The 14,150-nt window shown below is 35.4% G+C and overlaps 1 protein-coding gene across 1 annotated transcript; it reads left to right on the top strand.

The window, feature by feature from the left end:
* Window positions 1-9,354: 9,354 nt before the first annotated feature.
* LOC136066173 (protein translation factor SUI1 homolog 1) lies at window positions 9,355-11,965 on the top strand. The gene is made up of 5 exons (XM_065770050.1): window positions 9,355-9,518; window positions 10,329-10,415; window positions 10,982-11,187; window positions 11,282-11,335; window positions 11,704-11,965. Exons 2-5 carry the CDS (start codon window positions 10,379-10,381, stop codon window positions 11,746-11,748), a joined length of 342 nt encoding a protein of 113 aa, XP_065626122.1. The 5' UTR covers window positions 9,355-9,518; window positions 10,329-10,378; the 3' UTR covers window positions 11,749-11,965.
* The last annotated feature ends 2,185 nt before the right edge of the window (window positions 11,966-14,150 follow it).

The raw sequence follows: 14,150 nt of genomic DNA, 5'->3' as shown, positions 1-14,150 counted from the left end.
CTTGATTTGGATGATTCTATTTCGAGCCCTTCTTTGTCTAACCACAATCTGAAAGAACTTAGTGTTCTTGTCTCCTTGGAGAATCCAATTTGATCTTGCCTTCTGAGCCCACATCAACTCTTCTCTGTTTAGGAGCTCTTCTAGCTAGCTCAGGGTGACCATAAACAACTTAGTGTTCTTGTCTCCTAGCTAGCTCAGGGTGACCATAAACAAAAGTGATAGAAGTAGGTAAACCCTTATTATCCAAGAAGTTAATGTGGATAAGGTGAGCAAACTTAAAAATAATACTAACACTTTGGCTAGGCATCCAAGTAAGGAGCAACCCCCCACTAAGACCCACTCTAGGAACATCCCAACCATCAATGAAACCACATCTATGCCAAATATCTCTACCCTTCCCTTAAACTAATTTGGTTTCCATAAAAAACATAAAATCAGGTTTGTATTCGCGGGCTTTTTGTTGACATTGAAGAATTGCAGAGAGATTGCCCAAACCTTTGTAATTCCAGCTCAAGATCCTCATGGCTGCTAGGGAAGCTGTTTAGAGTTAGTTTCCTAGCACCCATTTGGATATGAGGGAGTAGTTCCATTGTTAAAACAATCAGAAGTTTCAGCAAAGTAACAAAGGGAATCAAGTGATGCACTAAGGTTACCTTCCTTTGAGAAGAATCCACTAAGGATTTTTTGTCTTATGTTCCTTCCAATCCTTCCCAGTTCTGATCTGACTCTCTTCTTGGAGGACGCTTAATTCCCATCCCACCATTCCTTACAAAGCAAATTTGTTGAGGTACTAGGATTCGAAGCAATTGAAGGTGAAAAATAAGGTCCTGGGCCAAAGTCTACAGATTCAGAGGGAAGTATGTTGTTGAGCCTAGTATCCAGGCTCACAGAGTGACTATGAACAATGTGATGTGGGTTAGGGTTAGACAAAAAGTGAGGCCCATCAAGGTTTTGGCCAGCTGTTTGAAGTTTATGTATTTGAGGCCCATCACTAGATCCACCAACTTCCAATCTAAATTTGTCTTTATCCACCCATTGGACCAAAGTTTCAATAAGGAGTTCAGAGTCTTCAGGAATCTACCCTCCTCCCCATGCATCCCTAAGTACCCATTTATGACGTCCCTCATTAAGTCTATCAAGGTTGAACATCACCATTGTCTCATCACTGTCAGTTTCAGAACCAGCCCTAGAGTTATCTCGCCAAACACCATTTGTCATAAAAGGTCCTCTGTCAGCAACCTAAGTCCAATGAAGAGAAGAATTAGAAGGGATGGCTCCAGGAGGTCGCATGGTAAAGGTAGCAGTGTTTAGGACATTGTCAGTGGGGTCAGTAAGGGATTAATCAAGTGAGGGGTTAGAAAGGTGATCCATGGTGTGAGTTTGAGCATGGGATGAAACAGGGGAATTGATAGGAGTGGGGGGGATGGTAGAAGTACCTAAGGAAAGGGAGAAAAAGCCAGAATTTAAAGATGTATGTTCATTTTCAGAGTTCAAGGTAGTGGGAAACAGGTTGGAAGGGGGAATATTTAGGGGATTAGGGATGTGAGGTGTTTCAAGGTTAGGAAACACCTGCTGATCATCCTCTTGAGAATGAGATGAGAAGTTGAATTGGGGTGGGGCTTGATGAAGATGAAGGTTTGGATTCTGAAGGTAGGAATGGTGAGAGGTTTGAAGGTTTCCACACCTGACTTGGGTAGTCCATCGATGTCATCTGTTGTGAAAAGCTCAGAGCTTATTGTGGAAGTGAGCTTCCAAAGAATCAAATCCAAACTGCGCCTGATGAATGCGTTGGAATCGGTTGCATTATCTGATGAGCATCCTCTCTATCTCATCCATGCTTTCACTGCATTGGCTTCTAGTATGGCCAATCAAACTACATCGAACACATAATTTATGGACCCTCTCATATCTACATTGTACCCAGGTCCTCGAACCATCATCCATTTGGAGCATGAAGCCTGCAGTTAGTTGCATCCAAGGGTCAATCCGAACTCTGATTCTCATAAATCTAATGTTCCTAGGTATCTGATCCTTCCAGTCCACCTTTTCAAAAATACCCATAATCTTTCCCATGTGCTCAGCCAACTCTAGGTGCTGGTATTCTAGGGGAAGACCATGCAATTGAACCCACAGAGAGACAAAGTTCAACTGAAGCCTGTTAAGCACCAGATTAGGCCTCCATTTCTCCAGTACCAAAAAAGCTCTATCCACCGCCCAAGGACCCTTTGAGCAAAAGTGGTTTAACTCCTCTAAAACCTCAAAGTGTAACAGATAGAAGAAGGAATCACACCCTATAACTAAAACCACCCCTCTAATCCACCATGCAGAGTTGATTATTTGTTGGATATGATGTACGAAGAATTTTTGATAATCCAAGATGAACCCAATGGCACAATGGCTTTAGAAATCTCGTTGCATGTGGAGATTTTTAGTGTCAGCTTCCAGAACATGGCCATGCCTAGCAAAAGGCGCTTCACTGCCCTCACTCTCCTGTGTAGAAGCATCAGATTCCTCCACAAAGGGACCAACATTCATCTCGGACCCACTACTCTCAGTCCAGCTAAACTCTCTAGCTGGAAAGTGGTCCCCCATGATCAGCACAAGCAGGAGACAAACAGTACCAAATAGAGAATAAACCAAGGAAATGAGATAAAAAAAGAGACACACAGTCAAAGGTAAGGAAAGGTAGTACAAAAAGAAGTAGACGAGAAAAAGGTTGAAACAAAATACTACACTTTTTAGTACAAACAAAAGGTATGAAGTAAAAGGTGTTCTAGATTTTCACAATCCACCACACACAAGATGGGTCATGGTAGTTGAAGCAAAAGAAGTGTTGGGAAAGGTAAGAAATAAATAGAAGGATGGTGATAGGAGTATAGATAGGAACAAAGGAAGACTAAAATAATCAAGAAAAAAGATGGAGGTTATGGGATAGAGCGCCGCAGTGAAGAGGTGCCGTCGAAAGCTTGGTTGAAGTGAAGACGCTCTCTAGAGAGTTCTTTTTAGTTTTTTTTTTTGGAAAAAAAAACTATAAAAATGAGTAATCTTGATTTAAAAATATAAAGAAATTAAATAATTTTCAAGTATGTTATCTCAGCTTTTAAATAAAAAATAATAAAGCATAAAACATTACATTAAAATTACAATTAATCATTCACGTATATAGTCATACTTGAATGACTATCCATACCTTAAATACAAATCAATTGATTGATTTGTATTTAAGGTATGGATAGTCATTTTTTTGGAGGTTGAACAAGTGGGTTTGTATTTAAGGTATATCTAGCATTTTTATTAGAAGTTGAAAAAGAATGTTTATATATTTTGAAAGCAAGGAGAATGACACTTAATTGAACTAGTTGTATATTGATGGTTTTGTGATAATGAATTTAAGTGGTTGAGTATAAATTCAACAAGTTGTGTGTGTGTATATATATATATATATATTTAGTATGGATGAAGTATTATACATTTCACATTTTTTGTAAATATTTTGATATTGTGAAGACGTGTTTATATTGTTAATAGGTTAAATATGATGTGCTTAGTGGAAAAAAAAATTATAAAAAAAGATAATTTATTGCAACAAAAATTACTATTGCAATAAACTATCACAACAAAAATGTTTTGTTGCAATTAGTATCCAGAAGTAATTTATTGCAACTAAAATAACTATTGTGGTAACCTTAGCAATAAAAAAATTTGTTGCAATAAGTTTCTTTAGATAATTTATCATAACATACAAAAATTACCGTTGTGGTAACCTATTACAATAGAAATTTTATTGCAATAAATTATAGCAAAAATATTTTTTGTTGCAACAAAGTATTTTTAATAATAATAAAAATATTTTATTGCAACAAAACGCTATTGAAATGAAATTTTTGTTGTGATAGCCTATTGCCACAGAGTTTATTGCAACAATGTGCAATGAAATTTTTTCGTTGTAATAGGAGTTTATTGCAACACTTTTTGAGTATATTGCAATAAAAAATTTCATTGCAATAGATCTTTTTTCTTGTAGTGTATATTCATGAAAATTCTCTTTGCTCAATGGTTTAACTCCTTTGAGCAAAAGTGGTTTAACTCCTCTAAAACCTTAAAGTGTAACAAATAGAAGAAGGAATCACGCCCTATAACTGAAACCACCCCTCTAATCCGCCATGCAGAGTTGATTATTTGTTGGAGATGATGTACGGAGAATTTTTGATAATCCAAGATGAACCCAATGGCACAATGACTCCAGAAATCTCATTGCATGTGGAGATTTTCAGCGTCAGCTTCTAGAACAGGGCCATGCCTAGCAAAAGGCGCTTCACTGCCCTCACTCTCTTGTGTAGAAGCATCAGATTCCCCCACAAAGGAACCAACATTCATCTCGGGCCCATTACTCCCAGTCCAGCCAAACTCTCTAGCTGGAAAGTGGTCCCCCATGATTAGCACAAGCAGGAGACAAACAGTATCAAATAGAGAACAAACCAAAGAAACGAGATAATAAAAGAGACACACAGTCAAAGGTAAGGAAAGGTAGGAAAAAAAGAAGCAGAAGAGAAAAACGTTGAAACAAAAGACTACACTTTTTACTACAAACAAAAGGTATAAAGTAAAAGGTGTTCTAGATTTTCACAATCCACCACACACAAGATGGGTCCTGGTAGTTGAAGCAAAATAAGTATGGGGAAAGGTAAGAAATAAATAGAAGGATGGTGATAGGAGTTTTGAAAGGAACAAAGGAAGACTAAAATTAATAATCAGGAAAAAAGATGGAGGTTATGGGATAGAGCGTCGCAGTGAATAATAATAAATTTTTTAAAATTAATTAATTAATTTTTACATTAATTTTTCCATTTGTCTGCTTTGCAATTCAACAAAAACCATATCTAGGAACTACACTAACAAATCAAAGATAAACATAAAAAATTAAAAAATTTGAAGTACTTCATTTCAATAGATATGTCAGAAAACACAAATATATACACAACTTGTTAAGTTTACATTCAAACACATAGTTTCGAAAAGTATGCAAAAATCAATATAAAATGAAAGAAAAGTTTCTTCCTGAAACCGAAAGTGTTATCCAAGCATGTTTCATGACCATTTCATTGACTTACCACATATTTTGAAAAAAAAAAAAGATCAATCAAGGATTAGTCAACCTTGCACAAAAATGAATTATTCAACTTGATTCAAGTACATAATTAATCCCTCTTTTACAATGAGCAAAATACAACAGTAATCTTGAAATGATTACACAAAACTTATCATGGAATAAGCCAACACTAAAACCTAACCATTATTATATTATATTAAATTACTTACTGAATAAAATTTTGGATCATTTTTCTAATTGGGGGTCTAAGGCAAATGACCTAGCCTAAGAGCTAACCCTCATGAATTATTTCAAGAACATCATGTGATCATGTGAATTGTTTCAATAATATCATATAATCATGTGATTTTTTTCTAGAACATCATGTGATTTAAAAAAAAAAAATTTAACATGTTTCAATCTTAAATCAACCCATATCATCATGACAAAAATATGTACCTTAAATTATAAGTGAATTTAATAGTTCAAATACACTAGAGGTTAAGCTGCATACAATGGAGATTTTTGGATATAATTTTGGTAAATCTCCCTAACTAGAAGTCTAGAGGGGAATGCAACTAAAGTTTTGATCGCATTCAAGAGAAGGATCACCAACAACTTTATAACCATACTTTGAAGTTTCCTCCTATAGCCCTATGTGAATTAAGGTGCCTTGAATTTTAAATCTCCATTCTATTTATAGAGGAAGATAGGCCTTATGATGAGTTTTGGATGTGCACGAGACTCTCTAGAATGACTGGCTTAGATTTCAATTTCAAAATTTGATCAAAACCGGAATTAGAGGGAAATAAGACTAGCTAGCTAGCTAAATTTTGAAAAATCAATCTGGTTTATTCAACTGTTGATCAACACTTAAAAGTTGCCTCTGGCTAACTGCTCATCCAAATGCTAATCGACACTTTGATCCTAGGCCCTTACTTCGGTTTTGTTTTGAATTTGGCGCTTTTCTGATCAATTAGGAGTAGTAACCCGATTTTAAATTCGATTTTTAGCCATTTTAAGTCATATAATGCTATTAAATATTTAATATTTTTAAATATAACTTTATTATTTGATTCAAAGGATAATTTTAGAAATAATCTAAAAATATTAGACATCTTTTAACATTTATGACTTGATTTCACAATTATCTTGAGCTTAATCCACTATAATTCAACATGTCATCAGTTAAAATTAATAAGGAATCAATCATAATTAATTATTCATGGTCATATGTGATCCATTCTAATCACATGGACATGTACTAGCCATTTGAAATTTGATCGAGTCATAACCTTCAATCCGATGGTCTAATTGAAACTCGTGATATATTGTTTTGATTGTTAAAATCTCTAAATTTTCTTTATGTGAACAGTTTGAAGATATACCAATTAAAATGGCAATTTTTCCCTCTAGTTGTGAAATGACAATTTTGCCCATGATGAAAATGGTGCAAAATGGGGTGTTTGCACTAATAAGGTTTGAACCCACAACCTTAAGCCACTAGCCAGAGTAATACTAATAGTCTGATGGCATTCTACACCCTTGGTGGAGTTTGTTTTTAAGATTTGATCCTGTTTTACTAGGGCCACCTACAAGACTTGAAACTTAGCCCATCCATCAGATTCAACTCAAACTAGTGACATGCCCAAACACTTTCAACAAGATTGGTAGTTGGAAACATGTTTCCAGCCTTCAAACTTGACCTTCTCATATATCTGTCAACCCTCATTCAACAGTTCCTCTATTTAATTTAAAATCCGTAAATCCAACACTTGTAACCATAAATTTGCAATGTTAACTCCCTCTCTCCCTCCAATTAGGCTCCCTCCCTTAACTTCACTCCCTTGCCATTCAATTGAAACCCTCACCCAATGAAACCATTAAAATTGAAAATTCAGTCCAATCAAGTAGTTCGATTAAGTTGGACAACAACATATATTGTTTCCTCTACCCCATAGATTGATTATGTTGAGTGATGGGTCCACTTCCTACATAATCCGCAACATTTGACCAGTCTTGGTCCCTATGTTTAAATTAAATAGCATTCATCTTTTTTTTTTTTTTAGAGGAATTAGTTAGTTAAGTTAGCATTGAAATTTTGGTGTACTAACAGGTTTAAGATCATAGACGGTAAACTAACAAAATGGCCTAAGTCTTGTTAGTCTAGCGAAAGCTTTAAACTTATATGTTGGTTCCTAGTTTGACGATATGGGACTCAAGTTCACCTTTTCTTTTGAGATGAATTAGTTAGTTAATTTAAAGTCCTGAACCAAACACTTTTGTTTCTAGGTATTTCTTCTTCTTCTTCTCTTTTTATTTTTTTATTTTTTTTTTATTTTTATTTTTATAAAAAAACAGGTTTAATTACAATTTTATTCCTCACCCTTTGCCCTTTAATTCAAAATGGTTTGTAACCTTTCAAATGTGTCCCTTTAGCTGTAACCTTTTATTATTGTGTCAAAATAATCATTGTGGTTAAGCATTGAATGGAAAATTAATGTGGCAAATAGAGAGATTAAAATAATGTGATAATGCTAATTGGATGCCAAAGTGGATGTCATATGACATTGATTATAAATAAAAAAAAAAACAAATACTTGGGCAGAATGACTCATGTACACACATGAGGGGCTCAATTTTGAATACGAAATCCCTAATCCCAAGTATAGCCCAACAAAAGGAATAGATAGGTTTTGGGTAAGGGGTAGGGGGAGATCGAAGCTAGGGAAGAGATTCATATGAATCGGCTCAAAATGAAAAACATAATTTTTTAACAAATTTGGCAATTGGCAACAAATTTCAAGCCTTCAAACCCGACCTACGACAACCCATATATCTGCCCACCATTTATTTGATAGTTCATCTTTCTAATTACAAATATGCATCCACCTTAATGGAATCCAAGACCACAAATTTGACACCAACAACCATAGATTTGGCATTGATAATTGTAATTTCGCAACTAGAAGTGTTATGCTTTCTCTCTCCCTCCATTCAACCCCCCTAGACCCCTCCCTCTTTGGCTAGCCCCTCTCCCTTTAAGAGCATTAGCATTTGCCTCAATATAAGTTTAGCCAAATTTGTTATAAAAATCTCATTTTTACTAATTTAGCTAATTTCAGACAACTACATCAACTTCAATACTTTATTACTATTATATTTTTATATTATTTTCTCTCACCCAAATATTATTATAATTACTTAACCTCATTCTTTCTCAAATTTTAGTCTTTCCATAGTCACCAATTCACCACCTCAAAGACGCAATTCATACAAACCCAACCACACCACATCCATTAAACCCATCGGCAACACATCAAACCAACCACATTTGAACAACAATAAAGAAAAAGAAGAAACAAACCAAAGGCCCACCCTTTAAGCCAAATTAGAAAAAAAAAAAAAAAATCAACCGCACCCTCAGATTGTGACCAACCACCGTGTAAGGCACCACCAAATCATGACCTAGAAACCGTCGTCCACCACCCATGGCAACCTAGCCACTATCCTCCCACCTAGATCAACTCACATCAACCTAAACAAACCAAATTGATTTTTTTTTTTAAAAAAAAAAAAGAAGAAAAGAAAACACCAACTAACATAGGTGATTAACCGTTTGGCGGTTTGGGTACTGATTATATTGAGTGCGTCTATGTTTTTCAGCGTTTCACGCTTTTTTTCATTGAGAAGCGCGTTTCAGTGCTTTCCAGCGGATCCGTGCACTGTTTATGGGACTCACAAATCTCTTTTTTCACCAAAACTTTAATTAAAAATGGGTCTCACGGCGCTATTCACACATTTAAGAATTATTTTGTTACAGTATTTTTAATTTTCAATTTTTAACAAAATAAACGGTATCTAAACTAATTTCATTAAAATTTGGTTTACCCTGCTGTAAATGGTCTATCTTCTCTCTCTTGTGATTCAACCAACACCTATCACCCGATAAAACCACCGTCATCAACCAATCTAATCACGCAATTTCAAAACACTACAAATTTTGTTTCTCCCTCATCTCAAATTGGTTGGGTTGACTAAAGGGCCAAGTTACCACCACCTATCCTTTATTTATTCATTTTTTTAATTTATTCCTATAATGTGAGGTGAAATTGTGAACCAACACACTCCCCTTCCTTTTATTGCGTGATGATTGTGCGGGTCACCGACCATACACACCCTTTTTAGAAAAAATAAATGTACTCAAAAAAAAAAAAAAAATTCAAACTTTTCCAAATATTATATGCGCTATATATTTTGTCAAAGCCTCTCATGTCCATTCACTTTTCTCTCTCACCAAACAGCCTTCTATAAGAGCGAGCGAGCGAGCGATACAGAGAGAGAGAGAAAGGTCTTTATTTATCCGAATTTTAGGGTTTCCTTCTTTCACCACCGACGCCCAATTTCGAAACTCTAACCTTCGGATCTGGTACTCTTCTATCTTTTCCCTCTCACAATTCTTCGCGATCCGATCTTTTATTCCGGTTAATTTAGGGTTTCATTTTTCAATCTGTTTCGATTTTGGAATTCGAGTTTTGGCTTTGGATGATTGTATTTGTTTCTCTGTTCCATGATTCGTGTTTAAATTTTGTGCCTTTCGTATCCAACTTTCTAATTTGGTCTTTGTCTGATTTTTTTTCTTAGAATCTAACTGAAAAGGTATGTATTTATGTGTATGGGTCCTAAAGTTTTATTCCTTTATCGCTTTAATTAACAGACTTTGTGAAACTCGGCAGGTAGATCAAGCATGTCTTTTAATGTTTATGTACGATTTGGGATGAGTTATTTTATTTTTGGTAAAGTTTGTTGCTTGTGCTATGTTCTTTTTGGTATTACCCTTTTGGATGTTGTTGTGTTAGGAGTTAAACATCATACGATCAAAGCTTTTATTTTGTTGGGTTTGTCTTGTTTTTGGATTTTTGTTGCTTAATTTTCATTTATCTATCAGTTTGTATGATTGTGTAATTGAATTTGATTGTGATTGCTGTTAATACTGTAGCGATTAGGAGTTTGATTTGAAAGGTTTTGTGTTTCTGAATTTGCCCAATGGCTCCTTGTAACCCTGTTTTGTTTTTCATATAGATTTTTGTTTTGTTTTGCCTGAGTCTTCTACTTGGAAGTGTGTTATGGTTGATGGCAGATAACATGTGTAGTTATAATTGTATATGATGATAATAGGCATTATTATATATGTTCATCATTGTTTGGCATTCTGATGTGGGTTCACCTTATAATTCAGGTCTGAAGAATTCTGGTTGTTAGTTGGTTCAATTTAATCAGCCAAGTTTCATGTCTGAACTCGACTCCCAAATTCCTACTGCCTTTGGTATGTCTACTTTTCTTCTGTTTGATTTTTGCAAATGTCATATGATTTTCCTTGTCTTCACATGCAAAAAAATTCAAGAGACAGGATTTTGAGTGCAGCTAATGATCTGTAGGGTTCAGGGTTCAAATCCCCTCATTTGAAATGTAATAAATAAATAAAAAATATTTCCAAAATATGTTTTCCTGTTTTTACTTACAACAACAACAACAAAAAACAAAACCTTAGTCCCTAAATTTTTGGGTTGGCTATGGATACACAACTGGTTAGTTGGAGTCGGCCATGTGATGAAAAAAAATACACTAAGGATTCTGAGTGCCAAGTTGTTTGAAAAAGCCATAATACACTGATTATAACATGATGGCTGGGACATTGTCATATGGTAAAGCCATGACTGATGTTTGAAATAAATATGAGGATCAAAAAAATTTGACTCTATGTTAGCTGTGTACATAGAGTGGTGGGAATGAGGTTTTGTTAGTTGTGCCTCTCCAATATAGATTCTCTCTCCCCCCTCTTCTTCCAATGGAAATTCTAATTAGTTTGTTGTCCTTGTGGGCTGGGTATAGATCCGTTTGCTGACGCAAATGCTGAGGACTCCGGTGCTGGGACAAAAGAGTATGTGCACATTCGTATACAGCAGCGGAACGGTAGAAAGAGCCTGACTACTGTGCAGGGTTTGAAGAAAGAATACAGCTACAACAAGATACTCAAAGACCTTAAGAAGGAATTTTGCTGCAATGGTACCGTAGTCCAGGACCCCGAACTAGGACAGGTAGGCTGTAGACCTATGCTCTGCTCATGTTTGCCTTTTTCCAACCTAATAATTGTTGTGCTCTTCTCAAATTCTGATATTATTGTGTGTACAGGTTATTCAACTTCAAGGTGATCAGAGGAAGAATGTTTCCACCTTCCTTGTCCAGGTGACTACTTACCACATCTTAGATTTGCTAGGACAAAGTTAAATGTTTGATGGTCTGACTGTTGGTGATCTTTTTTCCTGGTGAATATATTATTGATGCCATGTTAAATAGTAACAACCCATTAAAATGCCTGCTTTCCTTTTATTTTCTCCATATGATGACATTTGATAAATAAAGAATTGCATGCTGACAATTTCAGAGGTAAAATAAAGGTGCGATAAATTTGTGGGATAGGAAGGAAAAAAAATCCAGTTTTCTGGACTTGAAATGTGCATAAAATGAAGTAATTAATTTATTTGTCGCAGTAGAAAATTTGGTGTGATTCAGTCCTAATTTTTGCTTTCTTTTGTCTTGATTGTCGATAACAGGCTGGAATTGTGAAGAAAGAAAATATCAAAATTCATGGTTTCTGAGCTGCTGCAACTGAAAGCTTTATGCCCTTATATGTTTCAGACACTATCCTAGTGTGTTTCTGTCATGTTTTCTTAAGGTTTTAGTGTGTTCAATACTCTACACTCTGTTTCTGGTGTGTTCTAGTATTCTAGTTGCTGTGTAATGTGGGATGATTATGGAACTTACTACTACTTGTTCCATCCTTAATAACAAGCACTGTCAAAATTGGATGTTAAAGTCTTGGTCATGTTGCTAATTGTTGTTTATTTTTTACATGGCTATAATTTAGAGGCTTAGGTTAGATTCAACTGATGAGTCCAAGGTGATCTTTGGAAGTTAAGATATCCTTGGACATGAATATCGCAATCCGCATGTGTGAATGTGTTTGAATTTGTGTCGTAGGTTAAATTCCTGCTCAACTATTTAATTTGTACTCCCAACTAATCCTCATATGGAATTCTTGTACAATACAAGAATTCATAGTCATATTGCAATGGCAATTTAGGCTAGTGAACTTTATGAAATGTGTATTTCACAAAAGGCAGATTAGTAAAAGGTGTGAGAACGATGATCAGTTCCTCAATCAGGCTTAGGCTTATTGTACCCTATGGGGGGTACCCTATCATATTTTGGTTGTTTGTTGATTGAATCTGGTAGATTGAAATTGATTTCTAGATAATAGCCATTTCTTCTTTACACCGTCCGAATGGGGTATGCTGAGTAAGAGTGCTTCCCTCAGCTGCGTATCTAGTAGCTACTCTGTTCATGGCTATTAATGTGTGGTACCGTAACAAGCAGCAATTTCCTTGCACTTTAGAGAGCACCGCGCCATTTCATCAGAGAGGCAAGGGTTCTTCTTTCATTTAAAGTAAGAACATTTACAAAATCCAACTCGTATAAAACCGTATAAAACCATTTAAAATATTTATATCTTTGTGTCTCACATCTTAGAGGGAATTGGAAGATTTAAATGGTGGGGTATTTTTTCCCCCTTCCACCAACAACAAAATCTGCCAGCCGTGTATCTGCTGAATTAGTATCTTGTAGGCTTGAACTTCTGCATTGCAAAAACATATAAAATATAGATCTGAGCAGGTGTGAACCAACCATTCTTGACTAACGAAATGTGCAAATTACTCTTGTTTAAACCGCTCATCAGAGCCATCTTTGTAACCGTCCAGGAACAATAAATTCTGTTCTTTAAGAAAAACTAAAAACCGGACCAAACAGCTCTTGCAAAGTGACAAAATGATAATAGCTGATCCAAGTCTTCTCTGCTTTGTAACAGAATGGGCAAAAAGTATTATTAGTTTGTTCAATTCCTATGGGCAGTCCTTTGACTCTTGTCCGCATTACCTCAATTCTATCATATTTAAGTTGCAACATTGTCCTAATATATGAAAGACTCTGGAATTTGGATTGGTATGCAGAGTGGGTGTTTCTAGCAGGGGAAGGATTTGGGAGGAAGATTTTAGGCTCTAGGAGTCTAGGACTTGGGAAGGGATATGGGTTAGAATTTATTTATTTATTTTTGTTTTCATATGGGTTAGAACTTATTGTTTTTTGTTGAGAAATATATGGGTTAGAACTTAGAAATAGTAGGTTCAGGCCACTTTTTGTCCGACCTTGGTGTAAAATTTGTGGGATTGTATGTTTTTAGTTTTTATAGTTAGATATCCTTGCTGGGGGAGGTTAGTGTTGATATAAAAAAAGAAAAAGAAAAGGAAAAAAAAAAGCTATTTGGTGTTGGTAAACAGTTACTATTACAGTATTACTGTTGTACTAGAACCTTTCTAGTCTGGGGTTCAGGGTGATCCTCTTTACTTTTTTCTCCTCCTCCTCCTCTTCTTCTTCTTTTTAAAATTTTTATTATTATTTTATTTTATGTTTTAACCTTGGGTATTTTATTATTGCGTAAGGCCAGTAGGCCAAAAAAAAAAAAAAAAAAGTTGCTAACCCACGTGGTCTAAACTCTCAATGGTTTGGTGCTTACCCATAACTGACCCAAATAGAATTTTGCATCTCTAAGAAGGTGAGAATGCTTAAAGCAAAACAAGGGAAGGCTGCAATTTTTTTCCTGAGGGAAGCTTGACATTACAGAAACTAATGTTGAGAATGTAGGTGTTAGAATGGTTTGCATATACCCCAAGAGATCAAGCCTAGATCATATCTTGTTTAACGTTGTTCCATTCCTGTGCTATCATTGTACTATTTATCTTAAGTTTGTATGCCTATATAATGGCATTCTTATATACAATTAGATGCACATACAATACAACAGAGAAATCCAGCTATTTCAAGGTATTTAGAGCCTCTCTAGAAAATTTCTCTTCTTTTTCGGTATCTTCCTCTGCAGCATTCAATGGTGTCTCTATTGCCCTTAAAATGATGCCCCTGTTGGATCCAAGTTGTACATTCATCG

The sequence above is a fragment of the Quercus suber genome, unplaced genomic scaffold (genome assembly GCF_002906115.3).
Source record: "Quercus suber isolate HL8 unplaced genomic scaffold, Cork oak 2.0 scaffold_167, whole genome shotgun sequence".
Classification (NCBI taxonomy): Eukaryota; Viridiplantae; Streptophyta; class Magnoliopsida; order Fagales; family Fagaceae; genus Quercus; species Quercus suber.
This window is presented reverse-complemented; position numbering and strand designations above follow the sequence as displayed.

What these genes read in the sequence shown, in the direction of transcription:
- LOC136066173 (XM_065770050.1), top strand. Translation starts at nt 10,379, where the DNA reads ATGTCTGAACTCGACTCCCAAATTCCTACTGCCTTTG. An exon ending in AGGACCCCGAACTAGGACAG is followed by an intron (nt 11,188 to 11,281) that starts GTAGGCTGTAGA and finishes TTGTGTGTACAG; the next exon opens with GTTATTCAACTTCAAGGTGA. An exon ending in TTTCCACCTTCCTTGTCCAG is followed by an intron (nt 11,336 to 11,703) that starts GTGACTACTTAC and finishes TGTCGATAACAG; the next exon opens with GCTGGAATTGTGAAGAAAGA.